This window comes from Prionailurus viverrinus, chromosome F1 (genome assembly GCF_022837055.1).
Source record: "Prionailurus viverrinus isolate Anna chromosome F1, UM_Priviv_1.0, whole genome shotgun sequence".
NCBI classification, from domain to species: Eukaryota; Metazoa; Chordata; class Mammalia; order Carnivora; family Felidae; genus Prionailurus; species Prionailurus viverrinus.
The window spans coordinates 55,362,959-55,379,423 of NC_062577.1; the positions used below are offsets into that span (position 1 = coordinate 55,362,959).

The window sequence follows — 16,465 nt, forward strand, 5'->3', positions numbered from 1 at the left end:
TCAAATTGATCATACTCATTCACCACTGCTCTGCCTAAAAACATTTAGTGGTTCTGTGGTACCTGTGTAGTTTGGAATTTGGAGGTTTTTACCAACCTGTCAACATTTACTGCCACTATTACCATTTTCCCACCTACTTTCAAATACATTGTGTTGTCTCAACATCAGTACATTTCACCACCTTGCCCCTACCTCCCCATCACCAAATCTCACCCTGAAATATTTAGTACTGTCATTCAAGGATGGCGTAGATCAAATATCACCTACTCCGGGCAGCATTTCTGACTGAAATTGTTCTTTATATAATATGATTCCCCTCACTTCTTTGTGACTCTGCCTTGTATTATGGTTGCTCATAGACATGTAAGATATGTACATATTTTCTCCTAATCAGACTTTCAGCTCCTTAAGGGCAGGGTCCATGTCGTGTTCATTTTGTGTTCCCCTAGCAGCCAGCACATTTTCTTGCACGTAGCAGGTACTCAGTAAACTGTTGAATCAAAAATGAATTTAATCGAATTACATATTGCTCATTGTGTGTTGATTTTGTTTTGAATTCATGTTTCTGTCTGAACCATTTTAATATACATTAGAATAATTTTATAGTACTGAACTATCAATCTCACTTCTACTTTGAACGTTTTTTAACCCATATTTCTATTAGCATGGTCATACTTCACATCATCTTTAGACTTTTAAAAATCTCATTTCTATCTCCACTTGTAAATGCCTTACCAGTATTCAGCATTCATAGCGTGTTTCCATTTAACTGAATCCACAGAAGTGAATGTTCTGTGAATTAAAATGGCCGTCCTGTACATCAGATGGGATTACATGTACAAAACAGTTCTTAACTTGATTACTATCTGATTCTTTGAATGTCTTTATTTTATGGAGTAAAATAACTATAATAGAATTGTTTATAACCTATTTCTCATTTGTATCTTTGGCTCTTACCATTGGGTTCCTCCTTGTTCAGTCTTTGTTCCCAAAGCACCCTATGTAATGGTTAAAAATGATGATTGCATACAATATCTAGTTACAGGGGTAGAATAATCTGCCTGACCGACCTCCTAACAGCTTTAAGATCAAATTTCATTTTTCCCTCTTTATTTTTGATACTTGGGTTTCGTTTTAAGGCCGAACAATTTTCCCATTTCTTTATATTTCTTTATGTATGAATAAGTACAGGACAATGCCAGATACCCCTTTGATTGGCCTCGCTTGAAAAAACATGCCTTGAACACATTTGATAACGATTCCTAAAATAGACTGATTCATGTGTGCCAAAGCTGTTATCCCAACATTAGAATAAGCCATTTGATCAGAACTACAAATTGCACACATTTGATCATGTCAGCAGAGAAATATAACAGCCCACAGAAACCTTCACGGACTCTGACAAAGAAATATTTTAGTGTCTTCTGGTGAGAGAATGCTGCTTGTCTACACAGGAAAAAAGTGACCTTTTCCATTTTAAGTGTAACATACATAGTTTTCAGAGCTGAGAGAACAGGGAAATGGTGAAATATTACTTTGAAATCTAAGTTGGTAATTTATCTTAGTTGGAGGTGATCATTGGAGGAAAATTGCGGTGTTTTTACCATAAAATAATTACACATCTTTTATCGAAATATTTATTTTAGATTGTATCTGCTGTACAGTATTGCCATCAAAAGTGCATTGTTCACCGTGATCTTAAGGTAAGCCACTGATTTTATGACAAAAAGTCTAAATCGTTAACAGCTGCTTTGTAGTATGAGAGCCATCTTTTTGGTTGCTTAATTGTGCCGGGCTCTGTCCGAGGAAAGTGGTTTTTATTTGCCTCCTAGCAACTTCATGAAGGCAGTATTTCCACTGAGAAAATGAGGAAAATACGAAGGAGAAGTTATCTGGCATTAAAGGCTAGAGGATTTGATTCACCATTAGTGAGCTGGTTGTAAGAGATCAGTGTGGAGCTTTGTCCCCATCTGAAAATGCCTGAGATCCCATTCCGCCAGAAGGAAGGTAGTGAGCACAGGACCAGGTTTATGTGACGTGCTGCCAGTGTCCGCTCTCCACAGTAAAGCTCGAGGAACGGGAAGTCTTTTAAGTGTTTCTGTGAACGTCCAATGCATGTGATGAGCGTAAACTAGCATACTTCAGAATAAAAAGTTGTGACAGTCATGAAAGGTTTGTGTCCGTGAATGTGGGAGCACAGATATCTCTGCAAGGTACCCTTTCATCTCCTTTGGATACATACCCAGGAGAAGGACTGCTTTCAGTGTTCTGAGGAATCTCTGTCCTCTTTTCCATAATGGCTCCACCAGTTTATGTTCCCACCAACGGCGTGCAGGGGTCCCTTGGCTCCACATTTTTGCCAACACACCTTATCTTGTATACTTTTGATGATAGCCACCCTAACAGGTGGAAAGTGTTATCTCATTGTGGTTGTGATTCACAGTTCCCTGGAGGTTAGTGATGTTCTGTACCTTTTCATATACCTGTTGCCCATTTGTATATCGTCTTTGGGAAAATGTCTGTTTAGGGACTTTTGTTCATTTTTTCATTGTGGTGTTTGGGTTTTTGCTACAGAGTTGTATGAGTTCCTTATGTATTTTAGATAGTAGTCCTTTATTAGATGTAGGGTTTGCAAATATTTTCTCCCAGTCCATAGGATACCTTTTGTTTGCTATGCAGAAGCTTTTCCGTTTGAATGAAGTCTCATTTAGTTCTGCTTTGGCTGCCTGAGCTTTCAGTGTTCTATTCAAAAAGTTAATGATATTGTATTGAATACTGGGAAATTTGCTAAGAGAGTAGATTTCGGATGCTGTCATCACACATACAAAAATGGTAACTAAAGGAGGAGGTGCTATGTTAATTAGCTTGGCTGTTGTAATCATTTCACTGTGTATATATATCAAATCGTGTTGCACGCCTTAAGTACATACACCATTTTTATTTAAAAATATAAAATAATTTCAGGAGCGCCTGGTAGCTCAGTCAGTTAAGCGTCCCACTCCTGATTTTGGCTCATGTCCTGATCTCACAGTTTCATGGGTTCGATCCCCATATCAGGCTCTGCACCGGCAGTGTGGAGCCTGCTTGGGATTCTCTCTCTCCCTCTCTCTCTCTCTGCCCCTTCCCCACTCGTTCTGTCTCTGCCTCTCTCAAATAAAGATAAATTTTAAAATATAATTTTTAAAAAGAAAGAAATGGTGTGGCCAAACAGGTGTGCTCTTGTCTTTTTTTTTTTAATGGGAGTAGAAGGTCCTGGGGCTAAAATATTTGTCTTTTTTTCCCCCTTTTTCTCTCTTCTTCCAAACTGAACTTTAATTGTACCTTACCTAGGAGTCTATTTTTCTTTTTTACATTTTTTTCCCAGGTCGTCTGTCAGCTACTAGCCCTGGTTCATATTATACTTAAAAATACTGTCTTAAGCAGTTGTCAAGAGTCTAATCCCATATTCTGGCCCCATTTGTCTGAGGTTGCAGATCTTCTACTGCTCCCAAATTTTCCTTCTCCATTTCCTCCCACAGCTATTTTAGGGAGAAATCACTTCCACAAAGAAAGAGAAAGTAGAGGAGTGTTCCCCTGACTGTATGTTTGACGCCCAGCTTATCTCATTTCTTACATGGAAAGAAATCTGAGAAACTAAAACCATGTGCAGCACCCTGAGTTTCCCTGCAGTGTGGGGATGGGCTCTCCCTCTTGCTCCTGGAGTAGATCTCAGACCCCCTCCAGCTCTGCCCTTCCAACGCAGCCTGCGTACTTTCACATCCATCCAGACATCTTCACGGAGACCCAAAAAGCCCCACTTGCTCACGCATGGCCCCAGAAATTTACAGTGACCAGGCTCTTACATCAGAACATCAGATGGTTTTGTCACACCGGTCTTTAAATGTTAGGTTTTAATAGAAATGTCCCAAGTGTATGTGCTGTTGCAATATTCATGTCATAAGTGACGCCACATTATTGTCGTATTTTTGGGTGCTAAACATACCTCCCTTTTTTAGAATAGCTATCCCAAGCTAGCACACCTTTGAAAGGACAAAGAAGGAAGGTGAGGGAGGGAAATGCTGCAAGGTGGACAGAGTGCCTGGCTCTCCGGCGAGGCAGACAAGTCTGCCTTTCATTTTAGCCAAATTGTACTCCCTTTGGTGACCTCATAAAACACATCTACAATGTAATAAATAATTTCCTTAGTCTATCAGTTATAAAAGAGTTTGAAACGAGACATGTACAAAAAAAAGGTTGAAATGTGCCTTTTGTAAACACAAGCAATTCAGCTTGTGTTTACAAAAGGCACATTTCAACCTTTTTTTTTTTTTTTTTTAATGATTCTGTTTTAGGATCTTGGAAAAACAGCATCTGAAAACACGAGGGTGGAAATCACTGCTTTCTACCAAAATATACCTCCAGAAGAGGAGAATCTAGTTTTAGAACAGCAAAAAGAAACTTAAACAAGATCTAGTGGAGGCTGTGTTGTATTGTTGTGTTTTACTAAAAGAACAGAACTATGTTGAGGAAGCATTCTATCAGAGAAGACGAAAGGTTTAATTCAATAGCACAGAACCCCCGACTGGCAGTTATTTTAGGTATACTCTTGAGCTTTGCATTAATCAGTGATGGTCTATTAAAATAGAGCACTTTTGAGTAAACTTGTTGGTTTTTTTTTTTTTTTTAATATTTATTTTTAGAGAGAGACAGAGTGTAAGCAGGGGAGGGGCGGAGGGAGAGGGAGACACAGAATCCGAAGCAAGCTCCAGGCTCCCAAGCTGTCAGCACAGAGCCCGACGCGGGGCTCGAACTCACAAACTGTGAGATCATGACCTGAGCCGAAGGCAGACACTGAACCGACTGAGCCACCCAGGCGCCCCTAACCTTGTTGGTTTAAGCCCAAGAAGGGTTAGTGTTATGTCAACTTACATTTCTTGACATAGGTCATATTAAGGTACGGTTCCAGGATGTTTCTTACAATGAAGGAAAAAAATGGGTTTAAAGTAACTTGGAAGAAAAAGCGTTCTCAGTAACTTTTCTTAAACAGCTGCAGATACTCCTATAGACGAGAGCTTCACTTATATAGTGTTAACATTCAGTCTTACATGGATGCGATTCTGAACAGTTATGCATTGAAACACCGTGCTGGGCTTCTAAATCTGATATTATGCATAAAAATGAGAAGGAAGAAATACATGTTTGAGATCTGAAACAGTTATAATGAATATTTTATTTTTGTGTAGGCATTTACATTGTCCTTTTTCTTTCTTTCTTTTTTTTTTTTTTAATTTTCCTCGCAGGCTGAAAATCTTCTCCTTGATGCTGATATGAATATTAAAATTGCTGACTTTGGTTTCAGTAATGAATTTACAGTCGGGAACAAATTAGACACATTTTGTGGAAGCCCACCCTACGCTGCCCCCGAGCTTTTCCAAGGAAAGAAGTACGACGGGCCCGAAGTGGATGTGTGGAGCCTCGGCGTCATTCTCTATACATTAGTCAGCGGCTCGTTGCCTTTTGATGGCCAGAATTTGAAGGTATCGGTGGAAGTCGGTACTAATGTTTTATCTCAGGCATGATCATTTCAGGAGCCAGTTAGGAGTACTTTCTTTGCCTTCTTAAGGAACTACGGGAGCGAGTCTTACGAGGAAAGTACCGTATTCCCTTCTATATGTCCACCGACTGTGAAAATCTTCTGAAGAAATTATTGGTGCTGAATCCAATAAAGAGAGGCAGCTTAGAAGTAAGTTATTGTTTGTACTCCGCGTTTAAAGTTTCACAATGAAAATATTCCAAGAGCATTCTAAATAATTTTTCCCCTGTGGCTTTTGTTGTGTTTTTTTGTTTGTTTTTGTTTTTTGGCGTTTTGTTTCTTAGAAAATGGGCAAATCATGTAAATTCAGGGCTAGGGAAGGTGGCATGATTCTTTCCCTGCTCAGAAGTTGTCATGTTCGGCTTCTTTAAAGACTGTTATTTCTTCTTTGTCCTGCAGTGAAGTATTAAATTAAAACAACATAAAAATAGGAATGAAATGGACTTTTTGTTGGAGAAGGAGGAAAACCTGGCCCATCAGAAATTGCTCCAAAGTGGGAGCCTTGTGTGCAGCAGGAAATACTGGTATTTCAAGGATGAAAGAAAAGATAGTTGAAGTTCTAATCCAGTGAATATTTCATGACCGTATCTGAAATTAGTAGCTGACATTAAAAAATTTTACAGAAGGTCCCTGGGTGGCTCAGTTAGTTGAGCGTCCGACTTCGGCTCAGGTCATGATCTCGCTACTCTGTGGGTTCGAGCCCCAGGTCGGGCTCTGTGCTGACAGCTCAGAGCCTAGAGCCTACTTCGGATTCTGTGTCTCCTTCCCTCTCTGCCCCTTCCCTGCTCGTATTCTCTCTCTCTCTCTCTCTCTCTCTCTCTCTCTCTCTCTCTCTCTGAAAAATAAATAAACATTAAAAAAACTTAAATTTTTTTAAAGAAAACACTCAATATCAGTACAGAAAATTTATAGTTTAAGTCGAACGTACTGGAAACAGGGATTTCATTTCTTAACACACTGTTGTGTTGCATACATACATTCCACACGCGAGGTTATTTGTAATAGATGCTATTGTGCGGTTATAAATATATTCAGTACGTTATAGCCACGTAACATCAGAGGTTCACAAAACCAAAATGTCTAACCTTTTTTCCTTCTGACGCTGCCATTAAACCACTTTCTAAGGATTTCGCCCATCTGTTTTGAAGAATGATATTTTAACCTGTGCTAAGACGATTTCAGAGATCCCGCATGTATTATCCACTGGTACTTTCTTGTCTTCATTTATTTGCCTTAATAGATGGGGTAGAGAATTCAGGGAGTTAACCTTACTTGAACTGGACTTTTTAGTGTAGCAGTGGGGCTTTCTGGCATAGACTTCATGCTGGGTAGGAGACAGCTTTATGGTGAGTCAGAGCTCACTGTGTTACAGAGCTCTCAGGTTACTTTGGGCTTTGTAACTTTATTTCCACAAATATTTTCCACCAAAAGGTACAGTATGTTTTGATGGAAGTTAAAAGATGGTGACTTCCATTGGGAAATTATTTTATAAATGCTTTATACCAGTGAATCAAATATCAGATGTTTTTTACTGACTTACTTGTTTAAACGTCATTACTTCCTTCCTATAATTTTTGTGGGTTTTTTTTTCCTTTGAGGGTAAAAGAGTATGTTATCAGTGTTTTCGTACAGAGGCCTGCCTTCTTTAATATTATTACTTTTCTAAAATTGTTTTTTGGGGCGCCTGGGTGGCTCCATCGGTTAAGCGTCCGACTTCAGCTCAGGTCACGATCTCACAGTATGTGAGTTCGAGCCCCGCGTCAGGCTCTGGGCTGACAGCTCGGAACCTGGAGCCTGCTGCCAATTCTGTGTCTCCCCCTCTCTCTGCCCCTCCCCTGCTCATGCTCTGTCTGTCTCTGTCTCAAAAATAAATTAAAAAAAAAAACATTAAAATTATTTTTAACCATTATTCATAGAAAGTTACATGAGGGGCGCCTGGGTGGCTCAGTCGGTTAAGCATCCGACTTCGGCTCAGGTCATGATCTCACAGTCCGTGAGTTCGAGCCCCGTGTCGGGCTCTGTGCTGACAGCTCAGAGCCTGGAGCCTGCTTCGGATTCTGTGTCTCCCTCTCTCTCTGCCCCTCCCCTATTCATGCTCTGTCTCTCTCTGTCTCAAAAATAAATAAACGTTAAAAAAAAAAATTAAGAAAGTTACGTGAAATAGTGAAAAAAGTTAAAATTGTTGACTCTCATATCAGTTCTAAAATTTTATGGCAACAGGGGGCTCAGTCAGAGGAACATAACGACTCTTGATCTTGGGGTCATGAGTTTAAGCCCCACGTTGGGTGTAGAGCTTACTTAACAAAAATAAAGACTATTTTAAAAATAAGTAAAATTTTATGGCAACTTGAATCTTTCTTAATCCTGCTTTATGACCCACTTTTATCATAGGAACCTAGTTTACCTGAATGTCACTTAATAAAATGTTCACAGTTGAGGCATCCGCTTAACTAATGAGAAGAGCAAAAAGAACATACAAAAATGATTATGGATGTTACAAATCCCTTAGACAGTTGATATGATGTACTTAGTCACTTAAAGATGATTAATTTACAGTAGCCACGTACTTAAGTCATTCATCCTTATTAGCGTTAAGATGCAAAAGATGAAAGTATTGGAATTCTGGGTTGAATTTTAAAGCCAAATTACTGCATTAAAACATTTGATCATCAGAGTCTCAACGCTATGTATTTGAGTATAGACTGGAACCTTCTGTTCCAGCTTATCAAAACTAAGTTTTCCAGCCACAGAACCATGAGTCTGCATTGGAAATATTATCATAATGTTGCAGATATCACTGTACAAAGGCTAGTCTGCCTTTGCAGGCTAGTTCCCGGAAATAACTTTCCAAAGAAACCTGACACCGTTTAAAAAAAGAAAGAAAGAAGAGAAAAGAGAAGAAAAAAGAAAAGAAAAGATTGCTAATACCAAACCTTGAGAAACTCCCCTTGAAATAGCAATAATGTCAAAAATCATTTGAGTCTTCACTTTCATTTTTCATACCAACTTTAGTAGCGACTGTACAGCAAAAAAATCCTTAAGCTCTAAAAAAAACCCCACAGTTTGCAAAACCCTAATCTTGAGTGTATAAACATAAATTTTTGTATGGTAGTAATGTTTCCGTGGTGTGTTGCATTCTTTTTTTTTTTTAACTTAAAAGGTTTTGGGTCAGGTACTTCTCTTTATCGTAAACGTGAGCTCCTTCCTTGCCAGTAGCAATGTTGTTCTCTTTGGGTTAGTTGTTTCCATGGTCTTTACTAATAATAACGTGATATGCTTTTTTTTCCCTTTGGGATATATGCTTAGATATATTCTCCAGAGTGTAATTAGTGCGTCAGAGGGTGTAAACAGTCTGACAGGTCTTCTGTATCATTGCTACAAGATTGAATGTGACCTAAGGCATTTGAAGGTATCTGTTCTCCACCTGGATTCAGTATTCGATGTAATAATTTCCCACATTTGATGCCTTTATGGTAGTTATATGGCTTGTCATAATTGCCTTAATTTATCTTTATTTCATCTGAGATAATGCTTAGTATTTTTAATGACTAGGTTAACTGTGCTTTTTTACATAGAAGCTCTCTGTGTCTTTGAACCGCTAGTCTAATGGAGTCTGGTTAGTCAGCCTTACCGGATTTGTAACAGCTTTGTACATCTTAATATGAAATATTTCCTCTGTTAATTCTTATATGTAAAAACAAATGAAACTTTATGAATTTTTTTCAGTGCTACTTGAGTGTCAAGAGTTACTGATTAGAGCAAACACTAGTCTTTCTTCACTATATAATTTGTTAATATTGAAGTTCAATTTAAGAATCTTATTATCTTGTTATCTTACTAAACTTCTAATTTAACTCTGATATCTTCCTCTTAAATATAATTGCTACTTCATTAAAGTATTTCTTAAAGCCTTATATATTAAGTACCTAATTTATCGCCCATGATAATAAAATGAATGAAATTACTGCTTGACCTCTAGTTGTTTCTAGATCTAAATGGCTGCATAATTTTTCCAAGTTGTATATGAATGCTGTCAGAGCTTGCTCACTGCACTAATAACAGGAGGGATAGTATCACACAGGATTTTTAAAGGATTTGTGTTTTATATTATACACTATGATACTTTTTTCCCTATTTATTGGAATATTGGTGTGTCTAGATATTTTTATTAGAAAGAAACTGATCACTTTTTTCTGCTATCCCCTCTGTGTATGTCCTTAATTTTCCCAGTTCTTAACCAGAATGGACTGTGTTACCTCTCAAAATAATGCAAAAAAATTTGAGCCTAAGGCAAAGCTCCTCTTTCTGGCGCTTTCTCTGTCATCTATGTTTCTCCTCAAAAAAAGTATTTATTTTTGCTTTAACACCTTTTCAGCTGCTGCTAAGGTAGTCTTGCAAATCTTGCTTGCATCTGCCCAATACAAGAGGCAATAAAGCAAAAATTAGTAATAATAACAACCTTTTTTAAAAAAATGAAAGAGGGGCGCCTGGGTGGCTCAGTCGGTTAAGCGGCCGACTTTGGCTCAGGTCATGATCTCGCAGTCCATGAGTTCGAGCCCCGTGTCGGGCTCTATGCTGACAGCTCAGAGCCTGGAGCCTGTTTTGGATTCTGTGTCTCCCTCTCTCTGACCCTCCCCCGTTCATGCTCTGTCTCTCTCTGTCTCAAAAATATAAAAAAAAAAATTTTTTTTAATAAATAGATGAAAGATTTCTACATACAGATTCAGAAGTATATGGTGAACTTTTACAGGGGTTAAAACCATTTAAGAAAAATTTCCATCTGGCAATCCTGAAGTCCATAAATTTTTAATGTGAACCTAAGGTATAAGTTGTGTATTTCCACTGTTAATTTCTTTCTTGATAATTAATCTGAATCAGTTATTTTGGTAGAATTTCTAGCAAATAGTCATCTGTGTCCATTGGCAGTGGTGGCTGGAGCGAGCTCTCTCTTGTTCGGTTTGGAATCTTGTTTGACCTCTTGTTTCTCATTTTGAGACATCTCAGGGGGGGCCTGGCTGGCTCAGTTGGTAGAGCATGTGGATGTGACTCTTGATCTTGGAGTCGTGAGTTCAAGCCCCACGTTGGGCTTAGAGATTACTTCGAGGGGAGAGAGGGGAGAGAGAGGAGAGAGAGAGATGCCCAGGTGGCCCAGTCGGTTGGGCGTCCAACTCTTGCTTTTGACTCAGGCCCTGATCTCCTGGTTCCTGGGATCGAGCCCCATGCCGGGCTCTGTGCTAGTGGTGCAGAGCCTGCTTAGGATTTTCTCTCTTCCTCTCTCTCCCCCTCCCTCGCTTGAGCTCTCTCTCTCTCTCAAAATAAATGAGCATTTTTTAAAGAGAGAAACCAAGATCTCAAATGAAATCTGAAGTGGATTCATTTATTTGGCAGGTCTAGCGTGCTGTGCGGCCTTGTACTGCGCCTGTAGCCACACGGCGAGGGCTACGTGACCACTCGCCTGGCCCGCAGCACCTCCGTTTCCGGGGGCCTTTCTGCCTTGGCCTCAGGGCAAACCCTGGTTCCCACAGAAGAAGTGTTTAGGGCATGAGGTTCACACAGCTAAGAACAGCTTCTTGCACATGGGTCTTCCCTCTTCTGCATCCATAGTTTGCTGTTCCCTGTGCCTTATTCTTGGAAAAGACCTTCACATTTAGAATTAAGAGTTTATGCCTCTACGCGTTCCTTTAAGCAGATTTTCTTTCCCACCTTTACCTTCCATTCCTTTTGCCAAAGGAAAATTTTCTTCAGACGATTTTTATTTTGCTTTGAAATCCAACTACCTTTGTGAGACAGACTGTGCTGGGGGGGCCCTTGGCAATCCCCAGTGACGACAGTAAGAACAAAAGGACGGCAAAACCGCGTTCCTTCTCTCCTCCCTGCCCTGGTGTCTCCATATCCCTGGGATTTCCCCCACTCTCCCTGGATGAGCCTTGCCTCAGATCTAACTTTGTGTGAGGACCAGCGGGGTTCCTGCTCCTGCTGCGTCTCCTCAGATTGTTCCTCTCACAGCGCCTGGGTGGCTCGGTCGGTTAAGCGTCCGACTTGTGGTTTCAGCTCAAGTCATGATCTCATGGTTCCTGAGTTCGAGCCCCTCATCAGGCTCTGTGCTGACAGCGTGGAACCTGCTTGGGATTCATTCATTCATTCATTCTCTCTCTCTTTCTCTGTCTCTCTCTCTCAAAATAAATAAACATTAAAAAAAAAATGTTGTGTAACATCCATGTTGGTGAAATGCAGCATTTCTCCATCGCCCATCACATCATGTTTAAATCCAGTCATCTGAAGATACTAACTTTATCTCCCATTCTTCCGTATTTTTCCATGTTACCTTGGTTCCGAGTCAGAGAAGGGAGCTTCCTCACTGTTTCCTCCTGAATTCTTCTGCCTTGACTCTTCCACGAACCCAGATTCTCCCGGTGTTTCCAGAGTCGCTTCACATTCTCTCTCCTTATGATTCCTTCCCTGAAAACCCCAGCCCACACCACAAGTCGCCCCTTTGCCCTTTATTAATAAGCACAATATGCACTGCTAATAGCACAGTTTTGAATAATTAATTCTGTCGTGTGTTCAGATACTTTCAGGTTTCAGGAGCAAATCTTACTTCCCCAGGTAAAAGACAAGTTGCCTGCGGGTTGTGGCCCACACACGTTTTTCTCCTTGATGACGACAGACACACAATGGTTATGAAATGAACACCAAGCAAGCACAGTGTAATTGAGAAATATCCGGAAATTTGGAGTATCTTCATTTTGCGTTTAATTGCCCATCTTCCACCTAGCAAATCTGTTACTGCTCCTGCGTTTCTCACTTAATTCACGGATACAGTGTGGTTGATTCCACCAGGCGCCTGACTTAGAATCCTCAGAACCCTTTTGGATTCCAGCCTTTCTTTCCCTCGTTCCCAGAACAAATTCTGTCATCAGGTGCTTCGAATGATACCTCTGTAGCTCTTCCTTCTTCAGTGTCCTCAGGCCCAGCGCAGCCCTCGGTTGTCTGTCTCCCGGAAGTTCTAGCGGCTTCCTCAGCCGTCTTCGTTGCTAAGCTCCTCTCAACATGTCGTTGTACCTGGGGCTTCTGTAGCAGCCTTATTTTAAAATATTGCCCGGGGCCGCATCGCATGGGTGGCTCAGTCGGTTAAGCATCTGACTTCAGCTCAGGTCATGACCTCATGGTGCGTGAGGTCGAGCCCCGCGTCGGGCTCTCTGCTCTCAGCACAGAGCCCACTTCGGTCCCTGTCTCTTTCTCCCTCTGCCCAGCTCGTGCTTTCTGCTCGTGCTTTCTGTCTCAAAAATAAATAAAAACATCAAAAATAAAACAAAATATTGCCCAGTCCAAACGCAGCACCAAGCGCGTGTGCTGAGAAAGGTAGTGAAGGCCCAGTCTTTATCCTCAAGGGCTCTAACTTCAGTGAAGCAGATCCCTGTGTGCCTCTCCTAGCTCTCTCCTTCAGAAAAGCTCCCTCTTCTGTCCCGTCCAGCCTCCTCTCTGCTGCCACCTTTGTCTCACAGCCTTTGTACGTGTGTCTCCCATTTTAGAAAAAGGCACCCTTCAAGCCCGCAGTCGCTGCCTGGAATCCCTCGTGTTCCTCCCTTTCCGGCCCGACTTTGTAAAAAGTAGCTCCGCTTACGCTGCGCGTGTCCTCGCCTGTGCCTTGTTTCTCAGTGGCCCCTCTGCTCCCCTGAAACCTCCCTCAGGGATGCCACTCGTGTTTGCTCCTAAACACAGCAGGTTGCTTTTTTATTATCACCTTCTTTGACAGGACACCATCGTGTCCTCCTTGATAAACTCGCCTTGGGGCGCCTGGGTGGCTCGGTCAGTTGAGCGTCCAGCTCTTGATTTCAGCTCAGGTCACGATCACGCGATTGGTTCATAGCATCGAGCCCCTGGTCAGACTCTGTGATGACAGTGAAGAGTCTGCTTGGGATTCTCAAACCCTCTCCTCTCTCTCTCTGTCCCTCCCCTGCTCATGTGCTCACTCGCTCTCAAAATAAATAAGTGAAACATTTTTAAAAACTAAAACTCTTGCCTTTCCTTCCGTGTCACACTGTGCAGACTTCCCTCCTCCACGCACTTCTCGGGTCACTTTTCTCTCTAACCCTTAAATGCCACTGTTCTGTGGGGCTGTGCCGTGGACCCCCGTCTACTCCTTCCGACTCTGTTTGGGATTCCTGGAGAATCCAGCTTCTGACGTCATGTGTCGGCTGCTTCCTGAATCTCCGTCCTCAGCCCAGATTTCTCTTGAGCTTCTCTGGAGCTCACAGAACATTACAGAACATGTCTATTTGGATATCTATCCGCCAGCACCTCAGACTCCTCTGCTCCAACGCTCAGCCGCCTCTTTCCCCATCCGGTCTCCTCCTCTTTCTGAATTTGCTCTCCCAGTAGGTGGTGTCCACGTCTACTCCGTCGTCTACACCAGGAACCTGGGCATCGTCTTCTCTTCCTCTGAACGGTCCCACATCCTCATTCCCCCTCGTATCCAGTCACAAAGTTTTCTTGATTTTTACGAGCCCAGTATTGAAAATCTGTCCTTTCCCCTCGCCACTGCCTCCGTCTAATTCAGACGGGCGTCACCTCTCTCCTAGATTCTTGCTAAGCCTCTTAGCTGATTTCTGGGCCTCCAGTCCCGAACCCCTCTGGTTCACTCTCCACACACTGGCCAGAGAGACTTCAAAATCACACCCTCCAGACGTGCCCCTTAGGTGATTGAAAGAAACCCTATTAATATTCTACCCTCATCTTGCCTCCCCACCCATCTTGCCCCGTGCTCTCCGGTTGTTCTGAACTCGCTGTCCTCCAGACACGCACCCCTGCCGCTTGCCCTTGGGCGTCTGCCCGTGTGGCCCGCCTTCTCCCTTCCAGTCCCTTGTCATGTGATGGACTCTTACTCTTCCAGAATCTTTCACTTGCTGCAGATCTGTGACAAGTCTCATCCCACTCGTTATTATCTTCAGTCTGTTAACATTGTCATCTTAAACTTGAGAACATCACCAAGGATGTAATTTGAGTTTCTGTGAGTTCGGTTACTCTAGATCCCTCATGTAATGATTATCTGTCCTTTTGTGGTTGGCCTATTTCACTTAGAAATGTCCTCAAGTTTCATCCGTGCTACAGCATACGGATTTCCTTCTGTTTTAAGGCTAAGTAACATCCCGTTGTGTGTATAGACGACATTCTCTTTACGCATTCATCCATCAGGCGCCTGGGTTGCTTCACACCTTGGCTGTTGTGAGGAAAGCTGTGGTGAACACGGGGGTGCAGATACCCCTCAAGATCCCGTTCTCGGTTCTTGTGGGCATAAACCCAGAGGTGGGATTACCAGATCGTATTTATAGGTCTGGTGGTACCTTTTGAGGAGCCTCCACACTGTTCGCCGAAGGAGCAACACCGTCGTGCAGGCACAGTGGCAGCACCCACGGGCTCCTGTTCTCCACGTCCTCGCCAACACTTGTTACTTTCACTTTTTTCTATAGTAGCCATCCTGACAGAAGTGAGGTGATACCTCCTTGTGGTTTTTATTTCCCTGATGTTTAGTGATGTTAGATTAGTGACCTTTTCATAGGCTTATTGGCTCTTGGTGTATATTCTTTTGGAGAAATATCTATCCAAGTCCTTTGCCCATTTTTGAATTGGGCAGTTTTGTTGTTACTGAATTGTCAGATTTCCCGTATGTATTCTGCATATTAACCCCTTCTCCAATATATGTTTGTGAACATTTTCCCCATTCCGTAGGATGCCCCCAATGAGGTTGCCTTTTAACAAACCGGGACTGCTCGAATTCACACCTCTCCTGGTTTTGACTCTAATTCACACCAGTCCCTGTTTTCACCCCCATCCTTGCTCATCCCTGAGTCTGGCTTCCATTCTGACATTCTGACCACTCTCCCCTTCCACATTCTCTGAGCCGTCTTTACTTACTAACCCTGTCTTCCATTCCCCATGGTGTCTGCTTTCCAAACGCTTTTATAAGTGGTGACTTTAAAATGCAGGTGTATAAGTATACATTGGGTAGAAGACCAGGAAAAATGAATACTCTCTTCACTAATCTTAAATGCAATAGGACGAAGCAAAGGTTGAAATCACTGGGTTCTGAGATTAAAACTTGCAAATGAGATAATATTCCTTTTAGAGGAATATGGGCAGCAGGTTATTTTGAATCCATACATTCAGGGAGTGTGTGTGACGATAGTTGTCACTGTCACAAGGTATGTAAGTGCGTCCCAAAGCCTCACCCCTCTTTCGGCCTGGCAGTCAACCTGCAAAGTGACTTTAGATTGAAAACATCATGATTCTTGCTGAGTGAACCCAAAAATTTCACACTAGCTAAAAATAGAGCTAAAATAAGTGGTGGAATGTTCTGATTGGCCAAACATAATGTAAAGTTTATTTCCTAGCAAATAATGAAAGATCGGTGGATGAATGTCGGTCACGAAGAAGAAGAACTAAAGCCATATTCTGAGCCTGAACCAGATTTCAATGACACGAAACGGATAGGTAAGTATTTAAATACTGGGAGACGTGCTGTCCCTACACTGTAAGAGACCTGCACTCTACCAAGATAGTGTTTACAAACATAAATAGGAAATCGTTTTTATTTGGAAAACACTTGCATTGTCATCTTTTCTTTCCCTGAATTTTCACCAAACGTGGCAATTTCAAGTTTGTCCTCATGTATTTTAAAGTCCATTTCAGTTCTTGACAACAGTGATACAGAAGTTAAAATAATGTAGGTAAACCTCGTTCTTTTCTTTCAGCAAATCCCTAACAGGAGGAATGGTTTAAGTATCAGCACTGATCAGACTGATAAGTATCAGCAAAACATAGCATGTATTTTAACCAAAAATGTGGAGGCACTTGAGCTGAGGGGATGAACACTTTGGCTCTCCCTTTCTATTT

General features: G+C 41.7%; 1 protein-coding gene across 2 annotated transcripts in view; it reads left to right on the forward strand.

Moving 5' to 3' along the window:
* Window positions 1–16,465, forward strand: part of MARK1 (microtubule affinity regulating kinase 1) — a 118,332-nt gene that overhangs the window by 76,931 nt on the left and 24,936 nt on the right. For both annotated transcript variants that reach the window (XM_047840577.1, XM_047840576.1), the window contains exons 7-10: window positions 1,647–1,703; window positions 5,280–5,516; window positions 5,603–5,722; window positions 15,964–16,063. In XM_047840577.1, coding sequence (XP_047696533.1) covers window positions 1,647–1,703; window positions 5,280–5,516; window positions 5,603–5,722; window positions 15,964–16,063 — 514 coding nt within the window. The remainder of the gene's footprint in view (window positions 1–1,646; window positions 1,704–5,279; window positions 5,517–5,602; window positions 5,723–15,963; window positions 16,064–16,465) is intronic.